This window comes from Astyanax mexicanus, chromosome 12 (genome assembly GCF_023375975.1).
Source record: "Astyanax mexicanus isolate ESR-SI-001 chromosome 12, AstMex3_surface, whole genome shotgun sequence".
Classification (NCBI taxonomy): Eukaryota; Metazoa; Chordata; class Actinopteri; order Characiformes; family Acestrorhamphidae; genus Astyanax; species Astyanax mexicanus.
The window spans coordinates 3,517,195-3,535,424 of NC_064419.1; the positions used below are offsets into that span (position 1 = coordinate 3,517,195).

Below are 18,230 nucleotides of genomic sequence, written 5' to 3' on the forward strand. Positions count from 1 at the left end.
ATAGACATATTTTTACATATAGGCTGCGTTCACATTACCAGGCTGAAGTGACTCAGATCTGATTTTATTGCTTAATGTGGCTCAGATCTGATCATGGCTGTGTGAACATGCCAAATCAGATTTTTTTCAATTCAGATTGAGTCACTTTCATAAGTGGTCGTAAATCAGAAATGTACCTGATCCAAGGTACAACGGTCAAATCATGCGTAATTCATGCGTATTTTAGCTTTTACGCATTAGCATTAGTGCTACGTGCTTCTCTCTCGTACTTGAACTTAAAATGACCTTAACTGGTTTTTGTTTTTATAGTCATTTAAATGGAATCTGAGGTGTTTTTAAAAATCTTATATATACCGAATATAATACCCCATAATAAGCTCTGCTGTGAGGATTTGATTGCATTGAGCAACAAGTGCATTAGTGGTAACACTATATAATAACTTTCATTAATATATTTTAAACTAATGATACGTAGATGTGAACAAAGCTTGCGCTTATCAGCATTTTAATATCAAAAAAATTATATTTATTAACATATTTAATCAGAATCTAATCTAATCTAACCATGAACATTAATAGATCATTAGTAATAAGAACTTTAAACCTGACAAATGTTTATCAATTGCAGTTAATGTTGCCAATGTGTTTATTAGTATTTACAAATATGCTAGCAATTTTTTTTGTTCCTTATAATGTAATAAATAATTGTTATTAATTATTAGTTAATGATATATTAATAAAAGCTATTATAAAGTGTTACCAAAAAAAATGACAATATGGCAATTTTAGAAGGAAAAAATCTAAAAAATATATATTTTTTGAAAGATACATTTCAGTGGAAGTCAATGTAAAAAAAAAAGGCTTAATCCATTAGGATTCAAATATCTCAGAAATAGAGATATAAAGTTTTTTGCATGGCAACCTAATGCCAAAAGTCATGGGATAGCAGAATATAAAAATGAATTATGAAATGTTCCCGTTACCTCATCAGGGGACCTCTTGGTAGTACCTACACGTTCTTTGAAGTTGTGAGGTGCTATCATGTGACTGAAGGCAATGACATTACTAAAACAATATATATATATATTGTGTGTCCTCTTCCTCTGTCCTCAGGAACAAGGTCCTGAACATCTCAGATGGTCTGGACCAGCCTGGAGCGCTAAACTGGGAGCTGATGCTGTGTCTGCTGGCTGTCTGGGTGATGGTCTATTTCTGCGTGTGGAAGGGGGTGAAGTCAACAGGCAAGGTAAACACATAAATCCATCATCTCTCTTTATCTCTCTCTCTCTCTCTTTATCTCTCTCTCCCCCTCCTTCCCTCGCTCCCTCTCAGACCATTGGCTTTATGCTTTTGGCTTAGAGAGAGAGAGGTCAGTGATCTAAGCTGTGCTGTGCTGTATGATCGTCTGTAACACTATAACACAGCACAGCACAGCACAGCACAGTCACGTGGACTCACTCCCAGCCTCTATATGCTTTTAGCCTGGTTATGTAACACCAACTCACACACTGATTAATGGCGGGGCTCACTGTATCTCTCCCTCTCTCCCTCTCTCACTCTCTCTCTCTCTCTCTCTTTATCTATTCTTCATTCCTTTCCACAGGCTCACTCCCGTCTAAATGCAAATGTGATGTGAAAATCCCCTGTGTGTAAATCATGCGAATGGAAACGTCCACTACAAACGTCCAGCAGAATCAATACTGCTCTAATCAGAGCTCCAGAAGTCCAGCGCTTCACAGATTCTCTTTACTATCAAACAGTAATGCCTTTAAATACAGGACAGATAAGAAAATACTATATATAGAACATATTAAACATACAAGAAATATAGGACATACAGTATAAATAATATAGACCAAATAGGACAAATAGGTTGAAGAGAACAGTAATGGCAAATAGGACATGTAGGGCATATAGAACAAAAAAAAAAAATAGGACATATAGGACAAATAGGATATAAAGGGCAAATAGGATATATAGGACCTGTAGGACATACAGGGCCTATTAGTTATAACACATATAGGACAAATAGTACAGATAAAGATATATCCAAATATGAGTTAAAGGACATATTGTGTATATCAGACAAATAAAACTTAAAGGGCAAATAGGACATATATAGTACATATATGAAAAGTACGACATAAAAGACTTACTGTATATATCAGACAACGTAGGACAAGTAGTACATACGGAGATATGCCACAAATAGGACATAAAGGACACATTTTATGTATCAGACAAGTAGGACATAAAAGGCAAATAGGACATATAGAAGATATATGATGAATGGGACATAAAAGACATACTATATATATATATATATATATATATATATATATATATATATATACATATTAGACAAGTAAGACATTAAGGGCAAATAGGACATATGGGGATATACCACAAATAGGAAATATAGGACATATTTTGTATATTAGATGAATAGGACATGAAGGGCAAATAGGAAATAAATACCATATAAGACAAATAGGACATAAAAGACATACTGTATATAACAGACAAATAAGACATCAAGGGCAAATAGGACACATAGGACCTGTAGGACATTCAGGGCCTATAAGGCATATAGGACAAATAGTACATATAGAGATATAACAAAAATAGGACATAAAGAATGTATAAGACAAATAGGACACAGAGTATATATTGCATTAATCAGATAAATAGGAGGACATCAAGGGCAAATAGGACATATAGAACATGGACAACACAAAGGACAAATAGGGCATAAAGGACAAATAAGACACATAGGACTTATAAGACATATAGGACAAATGTCATATAAAGGACAAATAGGATATATAGAACCAAAACAACGCAAAAGACAAATAGGGCATGAAGGACAAATAAGACGCATAGGACTTATAAGACATACAGGACAAATATCATATAAAGGACAAATAGTACATATAGAACCCAGACAACGCAAAAGACAAATAGGGCATGAAGGACAAATAAGACACATAGGACTTATAAAAAATATAGGATACATTTCATATAAAGGACAAATAGGACATCTAGGACATAAAGGTCAAACATGGACAGCATGTAGACATGCAGAGTCTGACTTTTTGTGTCATCAAACGAAAACGAAACCACAGCCCAATGCGGTGCTCCCCTCTAACTCTCGCTTGCATAGCCCCACCCACCACCCCTCGCTCCCCGCAGCAGCCGAGATAGTGAGGCAGAGCGGTAGCCATGGCAACGTCACTTTCCGAGGGGGAGTGGTCTGAGATATAGCAGAGCGCAGCGTGATTGGTCATCGGGGGCAGATTGTCTGCAGTGGGACGTGAGCGGGCTCTCGTGCAGATGGCCAACTACCAGCACGGCTCTGCTCCGGGGGGGAGGGATCACATGAACGCTCACCAACAGAACCACTCCAGTTTATTTCTGGTGCATGTGCTGCTTTCCCCCTCCCCCACGGATTTTACAACCACATGCTTCTGTTACAAATAGCACAGTCCTGCACTGCCCTTCAAAAGTTCACGTAAGACAGAGCGGACTTAACGTATCCATTACAGGAGGGGACATCTTAAACTGAGACTTTAAGCTATGCGTTTAAATGTGTGCATCATTACGGTATTTATTTATGGACTAATCTAATAGACTGCATCATATTATTATATTATATGTTATTTTTTATCCCCTCTGCTAAAAAAGGCTGGTGTGGCTGCAGGTTTTTTATTCTAAACAATTAAAAAAAAAGTTTAATTCATTAATCTACACTGTAAGCCTAGATAAGTTTACTTTACTAAATTATAAGATAATTGAATTGATGTTTTTCTGTTCAATTTATGTATCAATTGCTTTGTACAATAATTCTATTTTAACTTTTATTGTCAAGTAATAAAATTAATTTGTATTTAGTCTTCTTTTTTACTGCAGCTCAGAAAATGACGCTTGCTCTTACAGCCTACAACATAGAAACCAGACAGATAATAATATCATAATCATAATATGTTATCTACAATTTAACCTAAGGTGGCCTGAGGGGAATGACTACACACTTACAGTGACTGTCTGAAACTGGGAGACACACCCAGCATGCAAATAATTTGCTTAAACAGCCAATAGAAAATAACCATAATTGCCAATAATGGCAATTATTCAAAGTTAATTCAAAGATCTCTGTTTGAATGTACAGTATATGTGTACATATATGTGTACATGAGGCTACAAATTTTACCTGCCTTAAAATTTGTTAAATTTGTAAATAAGTAAATTTTGCGTAAAACATACATAATTTATTTGAGTTCATTTTGGGTTTAAAGTGTAAGGAAAATTCCAAGAATGGAGATGCAAGGTTTTTGCTTGACAGCATTAATACATTAACAGCCTATTAACACAACAGTATATTTAGAATAATATTTACATATTTTTATATTCCAATTCCAGTGCCTGATTATTCTTAATTATAGAACTGAATGTAACTGAATTAAATTAATGTATTTTTTACGTTATTTTGATACTGTAACATAATTTCAACATTCATTAATTTGCCATAAATGTACAGTTATATTGCTTATTGCATTTAAAAAGAGATATTCTAAAAAGCCTAACTAATGCCTAATTCATTCTCAAAATATATTTCATTTATTTAGTTTAGTTGCATTTTATCCATCCATCAACTTTTAAATTCGTTTAAATTAGGACCAAATGTCCATATGTTTCAATATATTCAAAAAGATAAAACAAAGGTCTTCAATTGTCTATAGAACTTTTTTGCATTCCAGTGGCATTAGGTTTATTTGTGTTTTAATGATGTCCACTTTTGATTCAGTCTATAAATGCAGTGCATTGTTGAGCCAATGAGCTAATGGGCTATTTCAGAATCTGATTAAATAATACAGGCAGCAAAAAACAAAGGGCCATATTAGCCCAGATCTCACAGATCAGGTGGGAATTAGAGCAGCCAGGAAGTAGTGTTTGTTCACTGTTTGTTTACTGAAGGTCATATTTTTAGAGCATGTCCATTTCATACTCTAAATAAACAGCGTCAGTGCATTAATCAGAACTGTAAATCCTAATATTTAGGTTTTAAACGTCCTGCTGTTTAATTTATCTGTTGCAAATCGAGGAAAACTTTTTTACTGATCATTGAAAGTCAAATAAAAAGTGGTTGATGTTTCTTTATAATGTGTGTCTGGATGTGTAAGGAGGTTTTAGATCCAGCCATAATTTACAGTCATGACCAGCAAGCAGTCTAAAGTGCTGTCACTATGATTGGGAAATCACTGGTTCTAATCCCGGTCATGCAGCTTGCCATCAGCTGCCGGAGCCCTGAAAAAGCACAGTTGTCCTTGCTCTCTCTCTGGGTGGGTACAGTACAGTAGATGGTGTTCTCTCTTTCCCCTCATCACTCCTAGGGTGATGTGGATCAGCACAAGGCTGCGAAATCAATGTTTGGTGGAGTAACCCTGGTTTTTAATCACAGTTTTTAATGCATCCTGGCATATTCTCCTCCACCAGTCTTACACACTGCTTTTGGATAACTTTATGCTGCTTTACTCCTGGTGTAAAAATTCAAGCAGTTCAGCTTGATTTGATGGTTTGATGGCTTGTGATCATCCATCTTCCTCTTGATTATATTCCAGAGGTTTTTAATTTGGTAAAATCAAAGAAACTTATCCATTTTAAGTGGTCTCTTATTATTTCACAGACCTGAATACTGAATTAATAACTAGAGTTATGCTATTTTTGAAGCTTAGTTTACATACTGGAACCAAATGGAAAGAGATGTAAATGCATATTGAATTATTAACATTGTTAAAAAATAGAGTATTTAAGTTTTTTATGGTAGCAGTCCACTTTAAAAGAGAGATCCCTGTTCTTAATTAGTAGAACAGTTTAGCTAAACACTGTTATTTGTTTAAAAAGGGTTGAGGCTCAATTTTTGCAAACCTGTGCCACCCCCGTCAACCAGACAGGCAGACAGGCAGGAGCGTAACGCAGTTATTCTGCAGGAGAGATTGTGTGGAGCCCATCAGAGAGCCATTAACACACAGCGGAGGAGGCCATGAGCCGAGCTTCAGACTGACTATCAAAAGCCCATTTACCCAGCCCTGCTGCTGCTCTCTCAAGGTCAAACGTACCTTTTTTTCTGGTCAGAAACAGCCTTGCTTTCTACAGACTCTGAGCCTTGATACATTTTTAATAGCAGCTGTAGAGTAAGAAGCTGAGGAGAAAATCGAGGGCAGTCTGAGGAGCAGCCACGGTACTAAACTGAGCTTTATCTCGACTCACTGCAATAAAATCAAAAATTAACAAGTGCATGTTGTTTGATTGAGGCAGTATATTGCATGTCATAACCATAATCATGCCATAATCATAATTTTTACTAGTAATAATTTGTTACCTGTCACTTATTAACTTTTATCTACTCTACTTTAATACTGTATCAAATCTGATTTACAGTAGATGAAGCTGTAACTGATTAGAGAGCATTTTGAGTTTTGAGTTAACTCAACTTACAGTTAGTGCTGGGTAGGGGTGGGCGATATTGCCCTAAAATAATATCACAATATTTCATGGTATTTTCGCGATAACGATACTCTTGAAATAAAATATTAAAAAAAAAACACTATACATTGCAAGGAAAAAAAAAATATTATTATTACATACAATATTATATTGCACACCCCTGAGTGAGATATACATTTTATCAGATTTGTAACAAAAGTCAATGATCCAGAATGTCATGATACTAATAATATTAATAATGCACCCCAAATATCTCCATATATCCAAGATTAAAGTAAAATAAATGATACTGGGCAGATTTAATCGGTCACTAGTAGATAAATAATGGGAAATGGGATGGGTGATATGGCACGATATTTATTGTAGGGGTATAATATCGTTCACGTGTACAATACGATATGACACACCCCTTGTGCTGGGCGATTTTCACGATTATTTTGGTTAATTCAAATTACAGTTTTAATGCGATTTCCGAAATAGAGTAATAGAGTAAATTTTATATACAGACATTTTATATTTTTAATCTAAAATATTTGAAAAAAACGCTACTCATTTCTGAAGTGTTTATCCGTCTTACTGGCGCCTCCCACAGACTAACCAGCACATATTTTCTAAATATTCCGCTCAGTACAAAAAAAAAACAGATCCAGCACGGTTCCAGCACTTAAAAAGCATATATTTAGCTAAAAATACATTCTAGCGTTTCTAAAAACTGCAGCGTCATTACTCTCTGTGAGGATCCGGGATTAATAGTGGAAAACAATAATAATATTTTATTCAAAGTCTCTTTTGTGACTTATTTAGTGTGTTATTTCTCAATTTTCAGTCACAAACTCACGGTTTAAAGTATTATCCAGTGTCAGTATGTGTGAGTAACTCTGAATTTATTTTTTTTTTACCTTTATTATAAGCCTTGTTTTTAACCATTTCTTTGTATTGTTGACAGAATTACTATGCAGAACTAACTGGTAGTTATTTGTCAAATTATGATGAACGAACATTAATAACTTAATGATTACCACAGAGAATTAAGACATAATGTATATATATCGTCGGTGTCCAATAGAAAACAAGTATCTCCAAAACAGCAAATTTACAGTAGAGAGAAAAAAAGACTTCTAAACTTTCAATGAAAGTTAATGTAAAAAGAGTTCATTTCAGGTCATTTTGAAGATGTCTCTGATGATTCATTGTTCTCTCTCTCTCTCTCTCTCTCTCTCTCTCTCTCTCTCTCTATCTCTGCAGTCAGTGTCAGCATTCATTAGACGCCAGGGCTCAAGGCTGTCCTGAGTACTGAAATCACAGAGTCAGAGATTACAGAGAGACTCGGTCGGGATAGAGACGAGAGAAGCAGTAATGTTAGGAGAAAAAATGAAGCCATTAAGAACAAAATCTTAGGTGGCGCCTATAGTCCTATAGTACACTACCCCCCCCCTCCCCAAAACACATTTTTCTAAAATTAGCCAAAATGAAAATAATATTATATTAAAATGTTAATGTTGATACATTTGGGATGCATTAGGCTACCTAGCATTTGAGCTGCATATATGCTCATTGCAAATGAATTTATTTTATTAGAATGTATATATATATCAAAGAAGCTTAGTGGGGACGTTTCAAGCGCTGGAGTTTTCTTGATTCTCTTAAACCACAAATCTTTATACTTCTTCATACCAGCCTACATACATCTGCTATGTTCTTGCTGGAGTGTGATGTGACATGATGTGCAGATGTGATGGATCACAGTATAAACCAATAGTGTGTAAGAATGATATATGTTTATACTTCTCCAATTCTACATCCAATCACAATATGATTTAATATCACTCTATCTGGATGGAGAGATTTATCTGGATAGGGGTTTTATTGAACGGATGAGAAGCCGGAATGAGAACAAGCTGAAATAAAATTGTGTGAAAATGAAAGAAGTAGTAGTAAAAAGTTGTATATAAAAAAAACTCTACTAAAGTAAAAGAATTACTCCACATATGTATGTTTGTATGTTTGTTCGCTAGTTACGTCTAAGTTACGTTTTGCCCAGTACATTCACTGTGTAAATTTTTGCATTATAGCATTTTCTCTTTTTCTAATTCTACTAGTATTTATTGTACGTCTAAGCACATTGGGATTGCTGCTTAATTTGGTTGTACACTGTGCAATAACAATAAAGTTCTATCTCAGGGGTGTCCAAACTTTTTTTCGTTGGGGGCCAGAAGGAGAAATATATTTGAAGTCATGGGCCACAGACTCTGTAATAAAACAAATAATGAAATATACCACTCTAAATAATACTTTTTTCCTGATTACTTTAATTTACACACCATTTCACTTGACTTACTATCGTTATCTTTGACAGTGTTTTGTAAACTAAGATTTGTCAAATTGATGTTTAATTTCATGATGTGTCTTAATATTAAACTGCTTAATTACGGCAACTTTTAGACTCTTTGGCCCGTTTTTCTGCGCTAGAAATGCGCACTCTCTCCGCTTTTAGACTCTTTTACCCCTTTTTTCTGCGCTAGAAATGCACACCCTCTCCACTTTTAGACTCTTTGGCCCGTTTTTCTGCGCTAGAAATGCACACCCTCTCCACTTTTAGACTCTTTGGCCCGTTTTTCTACGCTAGAAATGCGCACTCTCTCCGCTTTTAGACTCTTTGGCCCGTTTTTCTGCACTAGAAATGCGCACCCTCTCCGCTTTTAGACTCTTTTACCCCGTTTTTCTGCGCTAGAAATGTGCACCCTCTCCGCTTTTATACTCTTTGGCCCGTTTTTCTGCGCTAGAAATGCGCACTCTCTCCACTTTTAGACTCTTTGGCCCGTTTTTCTGCGCTAGAAATGCTCACTCTCTCCGCTTTTAGACTCTTTGGCCCGTTTTTCTGCACTAGAAATGCTCACTCTCTCCGCTTTTAGACTCTTTGGCCTGTTTATCTGCGCTAGAAAAGTGCACCCTCTCCGCTTTTAGACTCTTTGCCCCGTTTTTCTGCGCTACAAATGCGCACCCTCTCCGCTTTTAAACTTTTTGACCCGTTTCTGACACCTAGCGTTCAAACTTTGAATCTCACATTATAAAATCCTGCTTAACAGCGGGCCAACTTTCATTCTATTTCTAAAATACCTCGCGGGCCAAAAAAGGAAACGGGCCGCAAATGGCCCGCGGGCCGTAGTTTGGACACCCCTGTTCTATCTTATAAAGTATCTTTATCTTATCATATAAACAACAAACATTTCTACTTAAGTAAGGTAACGACACTTCTGTGTGTCATCAAATGCATGTGTACAGCTGTGCCTGAGCATATTTAACGCATTCAGCTGATATTTACTGTGAGCAACATTAGCCATTAGCTTTTAGCAAAACATTTCTGTGGATAATAATAATAATGATAATGCTGCGGCTGTACGACAGCTCATACAGAAGGGCTGGTGGGGTGTGTCTGGGGGGACGGGGACGGGGGGGGGGTTGTTGGCATTGCATGACTGTCCTACTTTCAGATGCGTATTTGGAGCAAATGGAGGAGTCTGTCGGGGGCCGTTGCTCAGCGAGCTCATAAACAGAGCGCTATCATTAAGAGTGAAAAAAAAAGAAAAGGGAAAGCGCTCCCTGATAAAGACCCACCTCGTGTTGTCTGAGAGCAAGGTCCAGGGTGTTGGAAACGCGGTGCTGTTTAGATTAAACGCCTTCTCCGTGCTGTGGAAAATCTTACGAAGAAACCTTGTTTACCTTGAAATGTATTGACAAACACCTAATAATCATGATTACTAATCATCGTGTGAAACCTTGTATTTTATATGCACTAACCAATACTCACACTACATTTAATCATTTCATAACTATTTTATATGCATTAACCAATACTTACACCACATTTGATCACTTTATTATTACACACATTTATATTAACACCATATTGACCATTTTATTACTACACACATTTTAGATAGAAGACTAACCATTAACCACCATATTCTTCACGTATATAGTGAAGCATTGTTTTTAACAAGCATGTGACTAAACACAGGCCTTAGGCTGACAACTAACCCACATGACACATAAACGTATATACCTAATTGTATGGCGGACGAATCACGCGCCACTGACACCTCACTGAAACCCATTGTGTGATTGCATGTTTTTCTCACTAACAGCTACAAAATCAGCAGATAGTGCATTTTGCATGACCTCGCTTAATACAGAGACTTTTGGACAAACAATACGGTCTTTCTCTAAAGGCCTTCACCTGTCAAGTGAGGGAGGACATGCGCACGGGGAAGTGCAACACTGTCTAATTACTGAACAAAGCCGTGCTGTTTCTCCAAGGCCAAAAACACCAGCAAATCTTGAGCCATCAGCGAAATCTTCAGCGCTAACACATAACACCATGCATGCTGACATAAGATGATTTTTAGCAACGCCCTATCACCAGGTCTTCACGTCATTTTTGGTATATACATGGAGTCAGATCATTAGAGGTTCAGAACGTATGCTGGACGGTCGTAACCGTGTTTGTATGTTCTCCTGAATTCAGTAATAAATACTTGTTTTGCTTTCAACTTCACCTCCATCTGTTTTGACTCTCTATTCAACGAACGCGCATGGGAGTTGTAGCCCAGGAGAGAGGTGGGTGCGGACACACCTTGTAAATTCATTTCTACAACAGTGCATTATCTGATACACGGTGATCTGATACACCGAGTATGAGAGTCCTACTTCGTATACTAGTGTGTGTAACTGTGCGCCGGTCATGTGACCGACCCTGTCCTTGCACAAAAGCTCCAGAACGATAATAATGAGTGTGTTAAAGCCATAACGTCGCCTTATCAAACGCACTACAAGCGTATTTAACTGATAATGCTCTCTATCGCTGAATTACTATGTATAGCCAAGGCCTCTGAAGCGCTGCCAAAAAAAATAAGCCTACCAGAAAAAAGCACAAAGCTAATGGACGTATTTATTAGGAAAAGAGCAAAGAGAAGTTCACAAACTTTACACTGAAACATTAAATCCTTGTTTTTTTAGCATCATCAACATTTAAAATGTGTATGTAATGCATCGCAAAAGTCAATATTTTTCTAAATGTTCATTGCTATCTTGGGTCTGTTCAGGTCCTGCTTTGTCTATCTCTTAAATTTTTGCTAAAGCTAAGTTAGCTCAGCTAGCTAATTTTTTTGCTAGCTGTCTCCAGGACCTAGGACCTAGTTCATCTCAAAACATTAGAATATCATTAAAAAGTTACATTATTACAGTAATTGTGAAAAAAATCAAACTAGTAAAATCTAGTACTACTAAATTAAATGACACTAATAAAAACTACTAATCCTGTGTACCGGAATGGAATAACATCCCTGCACCCTCAAAAAATGGAACTAGCAACATCCTGTGCGAAAAGTGCTCATTGATTGGATAGCCAATCTGTGTGTAGAGTACTACAACACTAGTTGGCAGTGCGCCAAATCCTGCTAGAAAATGAAATCCGCATCTCCAGATTTTCCGGGAAAACACTGCACAAAAGTTATTTAGTTATTTATGTTACAAATGATTGAAGCAGTACTACTGTGGTAAATTCGTTATTAGAATACACTGCTAAGGTAAATTTGTGACTAAAATAGCACTGCTAAACATACAGTATTACAGTGTAACACTTAGTAAACTATAGTTTACAGTAAATCTAAGCTGCTGTTTTCATGGCTGCTTGTTTGTGTGTTTTGCAGATTGTGTATTTCACTGCCACGTTCCCGTATGTGGTCTTGATCATTCTCCTGGTCAGAGGGGTCACTCTTCCTGGGGCCTACGATGGAATCATGTATTATCTCAAGCCTAATTGGTCTAAGCTTGGAGAACCACAGGTAAGGAACTAGAGGGTGCAGTTCTGAATTGAGCTGATGAAACCTTGCGGTCGGTCACTTGCCGTCAGTTGTGACACTGCTCTCATTGATTCTCATATTTGTTTCTGCTTCTTTCGGTCAGGTTTGGATCGATGCTGGCACTCAGATCTTCTTTTCTTACGCTATCGGGCTGGGAGCCCTGACTGCCCTCGGCAGCTATAACCGATTCAACAACGACTGCTACAAGTAAGACACAACTGGGTTTCTTCTTTTGGGTTTTGGCAGCTTTTAAAGGAGAACTCCGGTGTAAAATGGACTTTTGCTGTAGTAAAACATGATAAAACGTTCTTACCTTTAATTGATAGCTTTCAGAGATCCAGGAATTTTAACAGTTTGTGCAAAAACCCTTCAGACTGGGTGATATGGGGCATGATTTACCCTGATAAATTTCTTTTTATCCAGCTCAAAGTAGCTCCACACCTCCTTGCTAGAATCCAGAGAGCCCTGACATTTAAAACGAGGCATTAATAACTTAAAAAGCGCACAAGAAGCTTATTAAAAACAACTGTTAACATCCCATAACGCTAGCTTCAGCTCCGAGCGCCGCCATCACTGTACTGATAATAACATAGACGTATATATATACAGGGATTGGACAATAAAACTGAAACCCCTGTCATTTTAGTTTTTTTTGTGATGCATCAAGAGCCAAGGTATCCAGGGAAATGTCAGCATACCACCAAGAAGGACCAACCACATCCAACAGGATTAACTGTGGATGCAAGAGGAAGCTGTCTCAGTTTCGCACTATATCAGTTTCAGTTCAGTAATGGCGGCGATAACAGTGTAAAAAGCGATTTATCGGGGCAAATTATGCCCCATATCGCCCAGTCTAAAGGGTATTTGGACAAACTGTTACAATTTCTGGATCTCGGACAGCTGTGGGAGAGCGGAGGTGAGCTATTCACCAAAGGTAAATACTTTTTGTCATGTTTTACTACAACAAAAGTAAATTTTACACCGGTGTTCTCCTTTAAGCCTCTACAGTGTCTGCATGAGCCGAGCTCCCTCCAGTTCATTCATGTGTCCTTCAGCCTTCAGGACTTTCCATTATCAGAGTTTGGGTTTTAATGAAGTACGTGCTTAGTGACCAGATCATGTAATATAAACATCAACGGAACATTATGTTACTTCATTTCCTGGGAAAAAAAGCATGTTAGAGGTCATTTGATTTGAATCAGCTATTTGTGATCCCTTGTTGTGGAAGCTTTATTGCTTAATATTAGTTTTGATGCTGGACGCATCTTCATCTAATCTGGTAATCTGGTTTATCTGCCAGCCCTGAACATTATTACAGAGAGTGGACATGTGGAATAAAGGCTGTATTGCAACTGTAGAACAGCAAACACTGTATGTCCAAATGTTTGTGGATATGCCTTCATAAAAATGCATTTAGCTTCTTCAGATATATGTAAATGTACATATTCAGCTTGATTAGTTCATGTAGAGAAGTACTGCCAATAAAATAGGACTCTCTGAGATCTATGGAATGATGGAATGCTCTATGGAATGTTGGTGCTCCATCCAGTACCTTTAGGATAAGTGGTGCAGTTGAGGACGATGTTGGGTTGGTTGTCATTTAACATTCAGATCTCACTTAAAGACAATACTATAAATGCAATAAAATCATCTTAGCAATGTTCCAAAATCTAGTTATATATAATATATATTTTTGACTACACACGCTACAACTACCCAATCTTCTCCCAGTTCATCTTCATTAGTTCCAGATGAACTGGGTATCAAAAAGTGCTCTATCGTACACCCTGCACTTTTTGCTATTTTACACCCCGTCGATGTATTTTTTTTTGTATGTAATTATGTATTTATGTATTATATGTAATTTTCACGTATTGTGCCAACTCCATTAAAATAGCGCCAAAGTGTAGGAATAAATGTATACTGATGGTCATGGTGGTCTGGAAGTGAGGTGTGTTCAGGTACATTTCTAGCATGTCGCTACTTTGATGGCAGAAAGCACAAGTGCGCCACCGACTGATTAAAACCCTGACAACAGTCAATTGTCATTAAAAAGTTAATTGTGTCATGCTGCAGAGCACAAATCCGACTTTTAATTCAACAATAATCAGAATAAAGTATAAAATAACATTGCTGTTCCATTAAATGAGCTGCTGGCATACCTTCACAGGTCAGTATCGTCTGCTGAGATGCACAAAAGTGCCGCACTGTTAAGATAGAAATGCACCAAAGTCAAAGCTCACCTGCCTCTTAAAGGGAATTTAATTTAAGACACACTAATTAAGTGACACACTGATTGGTATATTTCATGTTATACCCAAAATTAACCACAGTTCATGCCTTTCACACATTTTGAGTCTGCTGTTTTTCTTCGACGTCATAAATAACTGCAATTTTAGCAAAAAAAAAAAACACTAAAACAACATACCGTATATTCCTATGACACGTCTCTGACCCTCATTTCACATGTTCTCCTCAGAGATGCCTTCATGCTGGCCATGATAAACAGTGGCACCAGTTTCTTTGCTGGATTCGTGGTCTTCTCCATCCTGGGCTTCATGGCATCTGAGCAGGGCGTGGACATCTCCAAAGTGGCAGAGTCGGGTAAGAGTCCAGCACTGATCAGTGTTTTAAATGCATGCTGTGTAAGAAGATGTAGACTGTACTGATTAATGGTTTCCTCAGGAATTTTATATTTCAGTTTCATATTGTCCTATTGTGTTCTAATAGACCTGATTCTAGACCTGATTTCAGAGCTTTGGTTCTCAAACTGGTCCTCAAAGCTTCTTAGACCAGTAGTCCCCAACTCTGGACATATTTTAGTGGTTTTATGACACTTTAGGACAATCTCCTCTAGTGTTTAACTTATTTTTGTTGGGAGTAGAGTAAAGACTGGTCTGATTGGTTGAATTGGACTTTTGAATCATTTTAACTTTAATTTGATTTATTTGGGCAAGTGTGAATACAGTAATCACACTCAGATGTAGATTAAAACATTCACATCAAGACTCTAGAGGGGGTGGTCTCAGTCTGATCCCAAATTAACTCTAAAGTGGTTAGTTAGATGTAAGAATTGGATTCTGACCTGAACTAAACTATTTTTCAGGTGTGGGTTAACCTCACATTACATTACACAGATACTTAGCTATTACATCTATGAACATGTTTTTTATGTATAAACTTACCAAGAGTTTAGGTAAGATATGGTTATTTATAAAATAGAGATATTGACAACTTATTTAAGGGCCATATTATCCTATATTTTCGCACTATAAGGTGCACCGATTCTAAGGCACATTACACGACACTAGTAAGGAACAGGGGTGTTGCCATGTTTTCCTTCTCATTCAGCAGGTCTCCTTGCTGGGTGTTGAGACCTGTAAAGCTAGGCTAAGTTAAATAAACAATACTGTAATTCTGTTAATCTACAAAATTTATTAAAGTGAGTAAAGTGCTTCCGTTTATTTACAGTAAGCTTAGATTTCCACATTTCAACTAAGGCTTGGTGCAGCAGCAGTTCGTGCTTGTAAATGAGTGTTTTGGTTAGCCAGGGTGCTATTAGCTAGTGGTTTGTCCCACTTAGCTTGAGGCTACAGTCTGATATACTCACCTCTGAACGGCGGAAGAGATAGTGCTTAGCATGGTTAGCAGCTAATACTGCTGGAGAATTTCACTGAAACCTTAGCAGAGTGGCTTTACTGCTTCCTCATACCTGACTGGTTGAATTCATATATAAAATGCACTGGATTATAAAGCCCACTGATGATTTTTGGGGAAATTTAAAGCTTTTAAGTGTGCCTTATAGTATAAAAAATATGACCCACCCCAATGATTGAGAACTGATTGGGAACAGAGCATTCAAACTATATATGTGGCTTTTATATATAGGCTATGAGTACTGCTTTGAGAACCACTGTTCTGAAGGTCTGAAGTTCAGTAGACTGAAGGACTTGGTAGCTTGCTGATGAGTTGGAATCAGGTGTGTTAGAGAGGGGAAAACATGAAACTCTGCAAAACAGTGCAAAAAGTGGCCCCTGTGTGCTTATATTAAGAGTATATCTGCTTTAAAGAGTCCCCCACACTCCAGACCCTTTTTCTAGGACCCTGCCTGAGATGATTGTGTCTAAATGTGTTAAATAATTCAGTCGGAATCCAGTTGTATCCAGTCCACGTAGGAGAATGCTTATCCGAGGCTGGGGCTGATTGCACTGCATTATTTATGGTTATCGTTTCGAATCTACGTCTACGGAGTGATGGGGCGAAATGTGTTGGGTATTTTTTTTCTCATGAGGAAATGTGGAAGATTTGATGATGATTGGTGTTCTGCATGAATATTATGAAATGACTCAGTTTAGTTTAAATATTTTACAGTGTGAATCAAAATGAACTGACTGAAAAATGTATTTTTTGTATTGAAATGTTTTGAAAATGTTAATGTCAGTGTTACTGATGTATGTAACTCTACTGAGGGGATCATTACAGTATTTCGATCAGCAATTTTTGATGTGCAAGTGTGTGATTGATGTGTGTGTGTGTAAGTGAATGGGGGTGAATGGATATGTGTTAGGACAAAAAAATATGTGACCATTTGATTTGTCAATTTTTTTCATTTTTTTTAAAGTGTGCTTCTAGAATCTTAAAGTTTTTATAACTTTATGTGTATGTGTGAGAGTGTGAGAGTGTGAGAGATAGAGAGAGTGTGTGTGTGTGTGTTTATGTGTCTGTCTGTCTGTCTGTCTGTATGTATGTACATATGTATGTGTGTGTGTGTGTGAGTGAATATAAGTGTGAACGTCTGTGTGTGCGTGCGTGTGTGTGTGTGTGTGTTTGTGTGTGTGTCTATGGGAAAGTGAACGTGCTGAAAGAAACGAGCCAGTCTGCACTCTGCCTCCATCCTAAACTACATCCTCATTATAACCCTCACTCACATGATGGAGAAAAACAGATACTGCAGTTGTCAGTGTTAGTGCTCCAATACGTTTCTCATAAAACCCTCAGATTATATTCCAAAGTGCACCAGAGGGAGATACTGGGAAAAGAAGATGCTCCTTATTAAACGTCACATAAAATGTGTTCATCTGCTCATCATACTGAATTAAACTCGACACTCTGTGAATTTTTTTAAGCAGTACATCAACGGTTTTAGTTTTTAGCTGCTTTTACTCACACTAAAGGGATCCAGAATATGTAGAAACACATAAGAGACGATTAGAAGTGTTGAACAAACCAAAATACTCTTTAAAGAAGCATTTAGGTACTCTATTATCTTGGATTCTCTTAAGATTTAGCGGTTTCTGAGGCTGGTAACTCTAATTGACTTATCCTGTGCAACAGAGGAACTCTTGCTTATCCTTTCCTGGGCCAGTCCTGATGAGTGCCAGTTCCATCATTACATTTTGGATGGTCTTTGCGATGACTGCAGATCATTGACTGATTGACTAAACGTAATTTCAAAGTAAAGTATTTTTTATCTTTAGTTAAGTAAGATTTAGTTGTTGCTTCTCATAATCTGGATTCGAACTTTACTCAAATATTCACTATTCTCTGTATACCTGTAACTCTACCTCTTCACTACTTTACTTTAACTGATGCTCTCAAACACTTTACAAGGCAAGAAATTCAAGTAATTAACTCTTGATGAGTTCAGCACAGCTGTTAACTGAAAGCCTGAATTCCAGGAGACTCTACTTCATAAAACTGACTGAGAAAATTCAACCAGAAAAACATATTTTGGTTTGTTTAACGCTTTTTTTTAGTGTTTACTAAATAATTCCATATGTTTTTCTTCACAGTTTGGATGACTTTACTATTTATCCACAAAGCAGAACATTTTCAAATAATGAAAATCAATAGATTTATACTCCC

General features: G+C 37.1%; 1 protein-coding gene across 1 annotated transcript in view; it reads left to right on the forward strand.

The window, feature by feature from the left end:
• Positions 1 to 18,230, forward strand: part of slc6a8 (solute carrier family 6 member 8) — a 74,606-nt gene that overhangs the window by 28,225 nt on the left and 28,151 nt on the right. The window contains exons 4-7 of the mRNA XM_007245855.4: positions 1,114 to 1,246; positions 12,213 to 12,347; positions 12,469 to 12,572; positions 14,845 to 14,969. Of these exons, the coding sequence (XP_007245917.1) occupies positions 1,114 to 1,246; positions 12,213 to 12,347; positions 12,469 to 12,572; positions 14,845 to 14,969 (497 nt within the window). The remainder of the gene's footprint in view (positions 1 to 1,113; positions 1,247 to 12,212; positions 12,348 to 12,468; positions 12,573 to 14,844; positions 14,970 to 18,230) is intronic.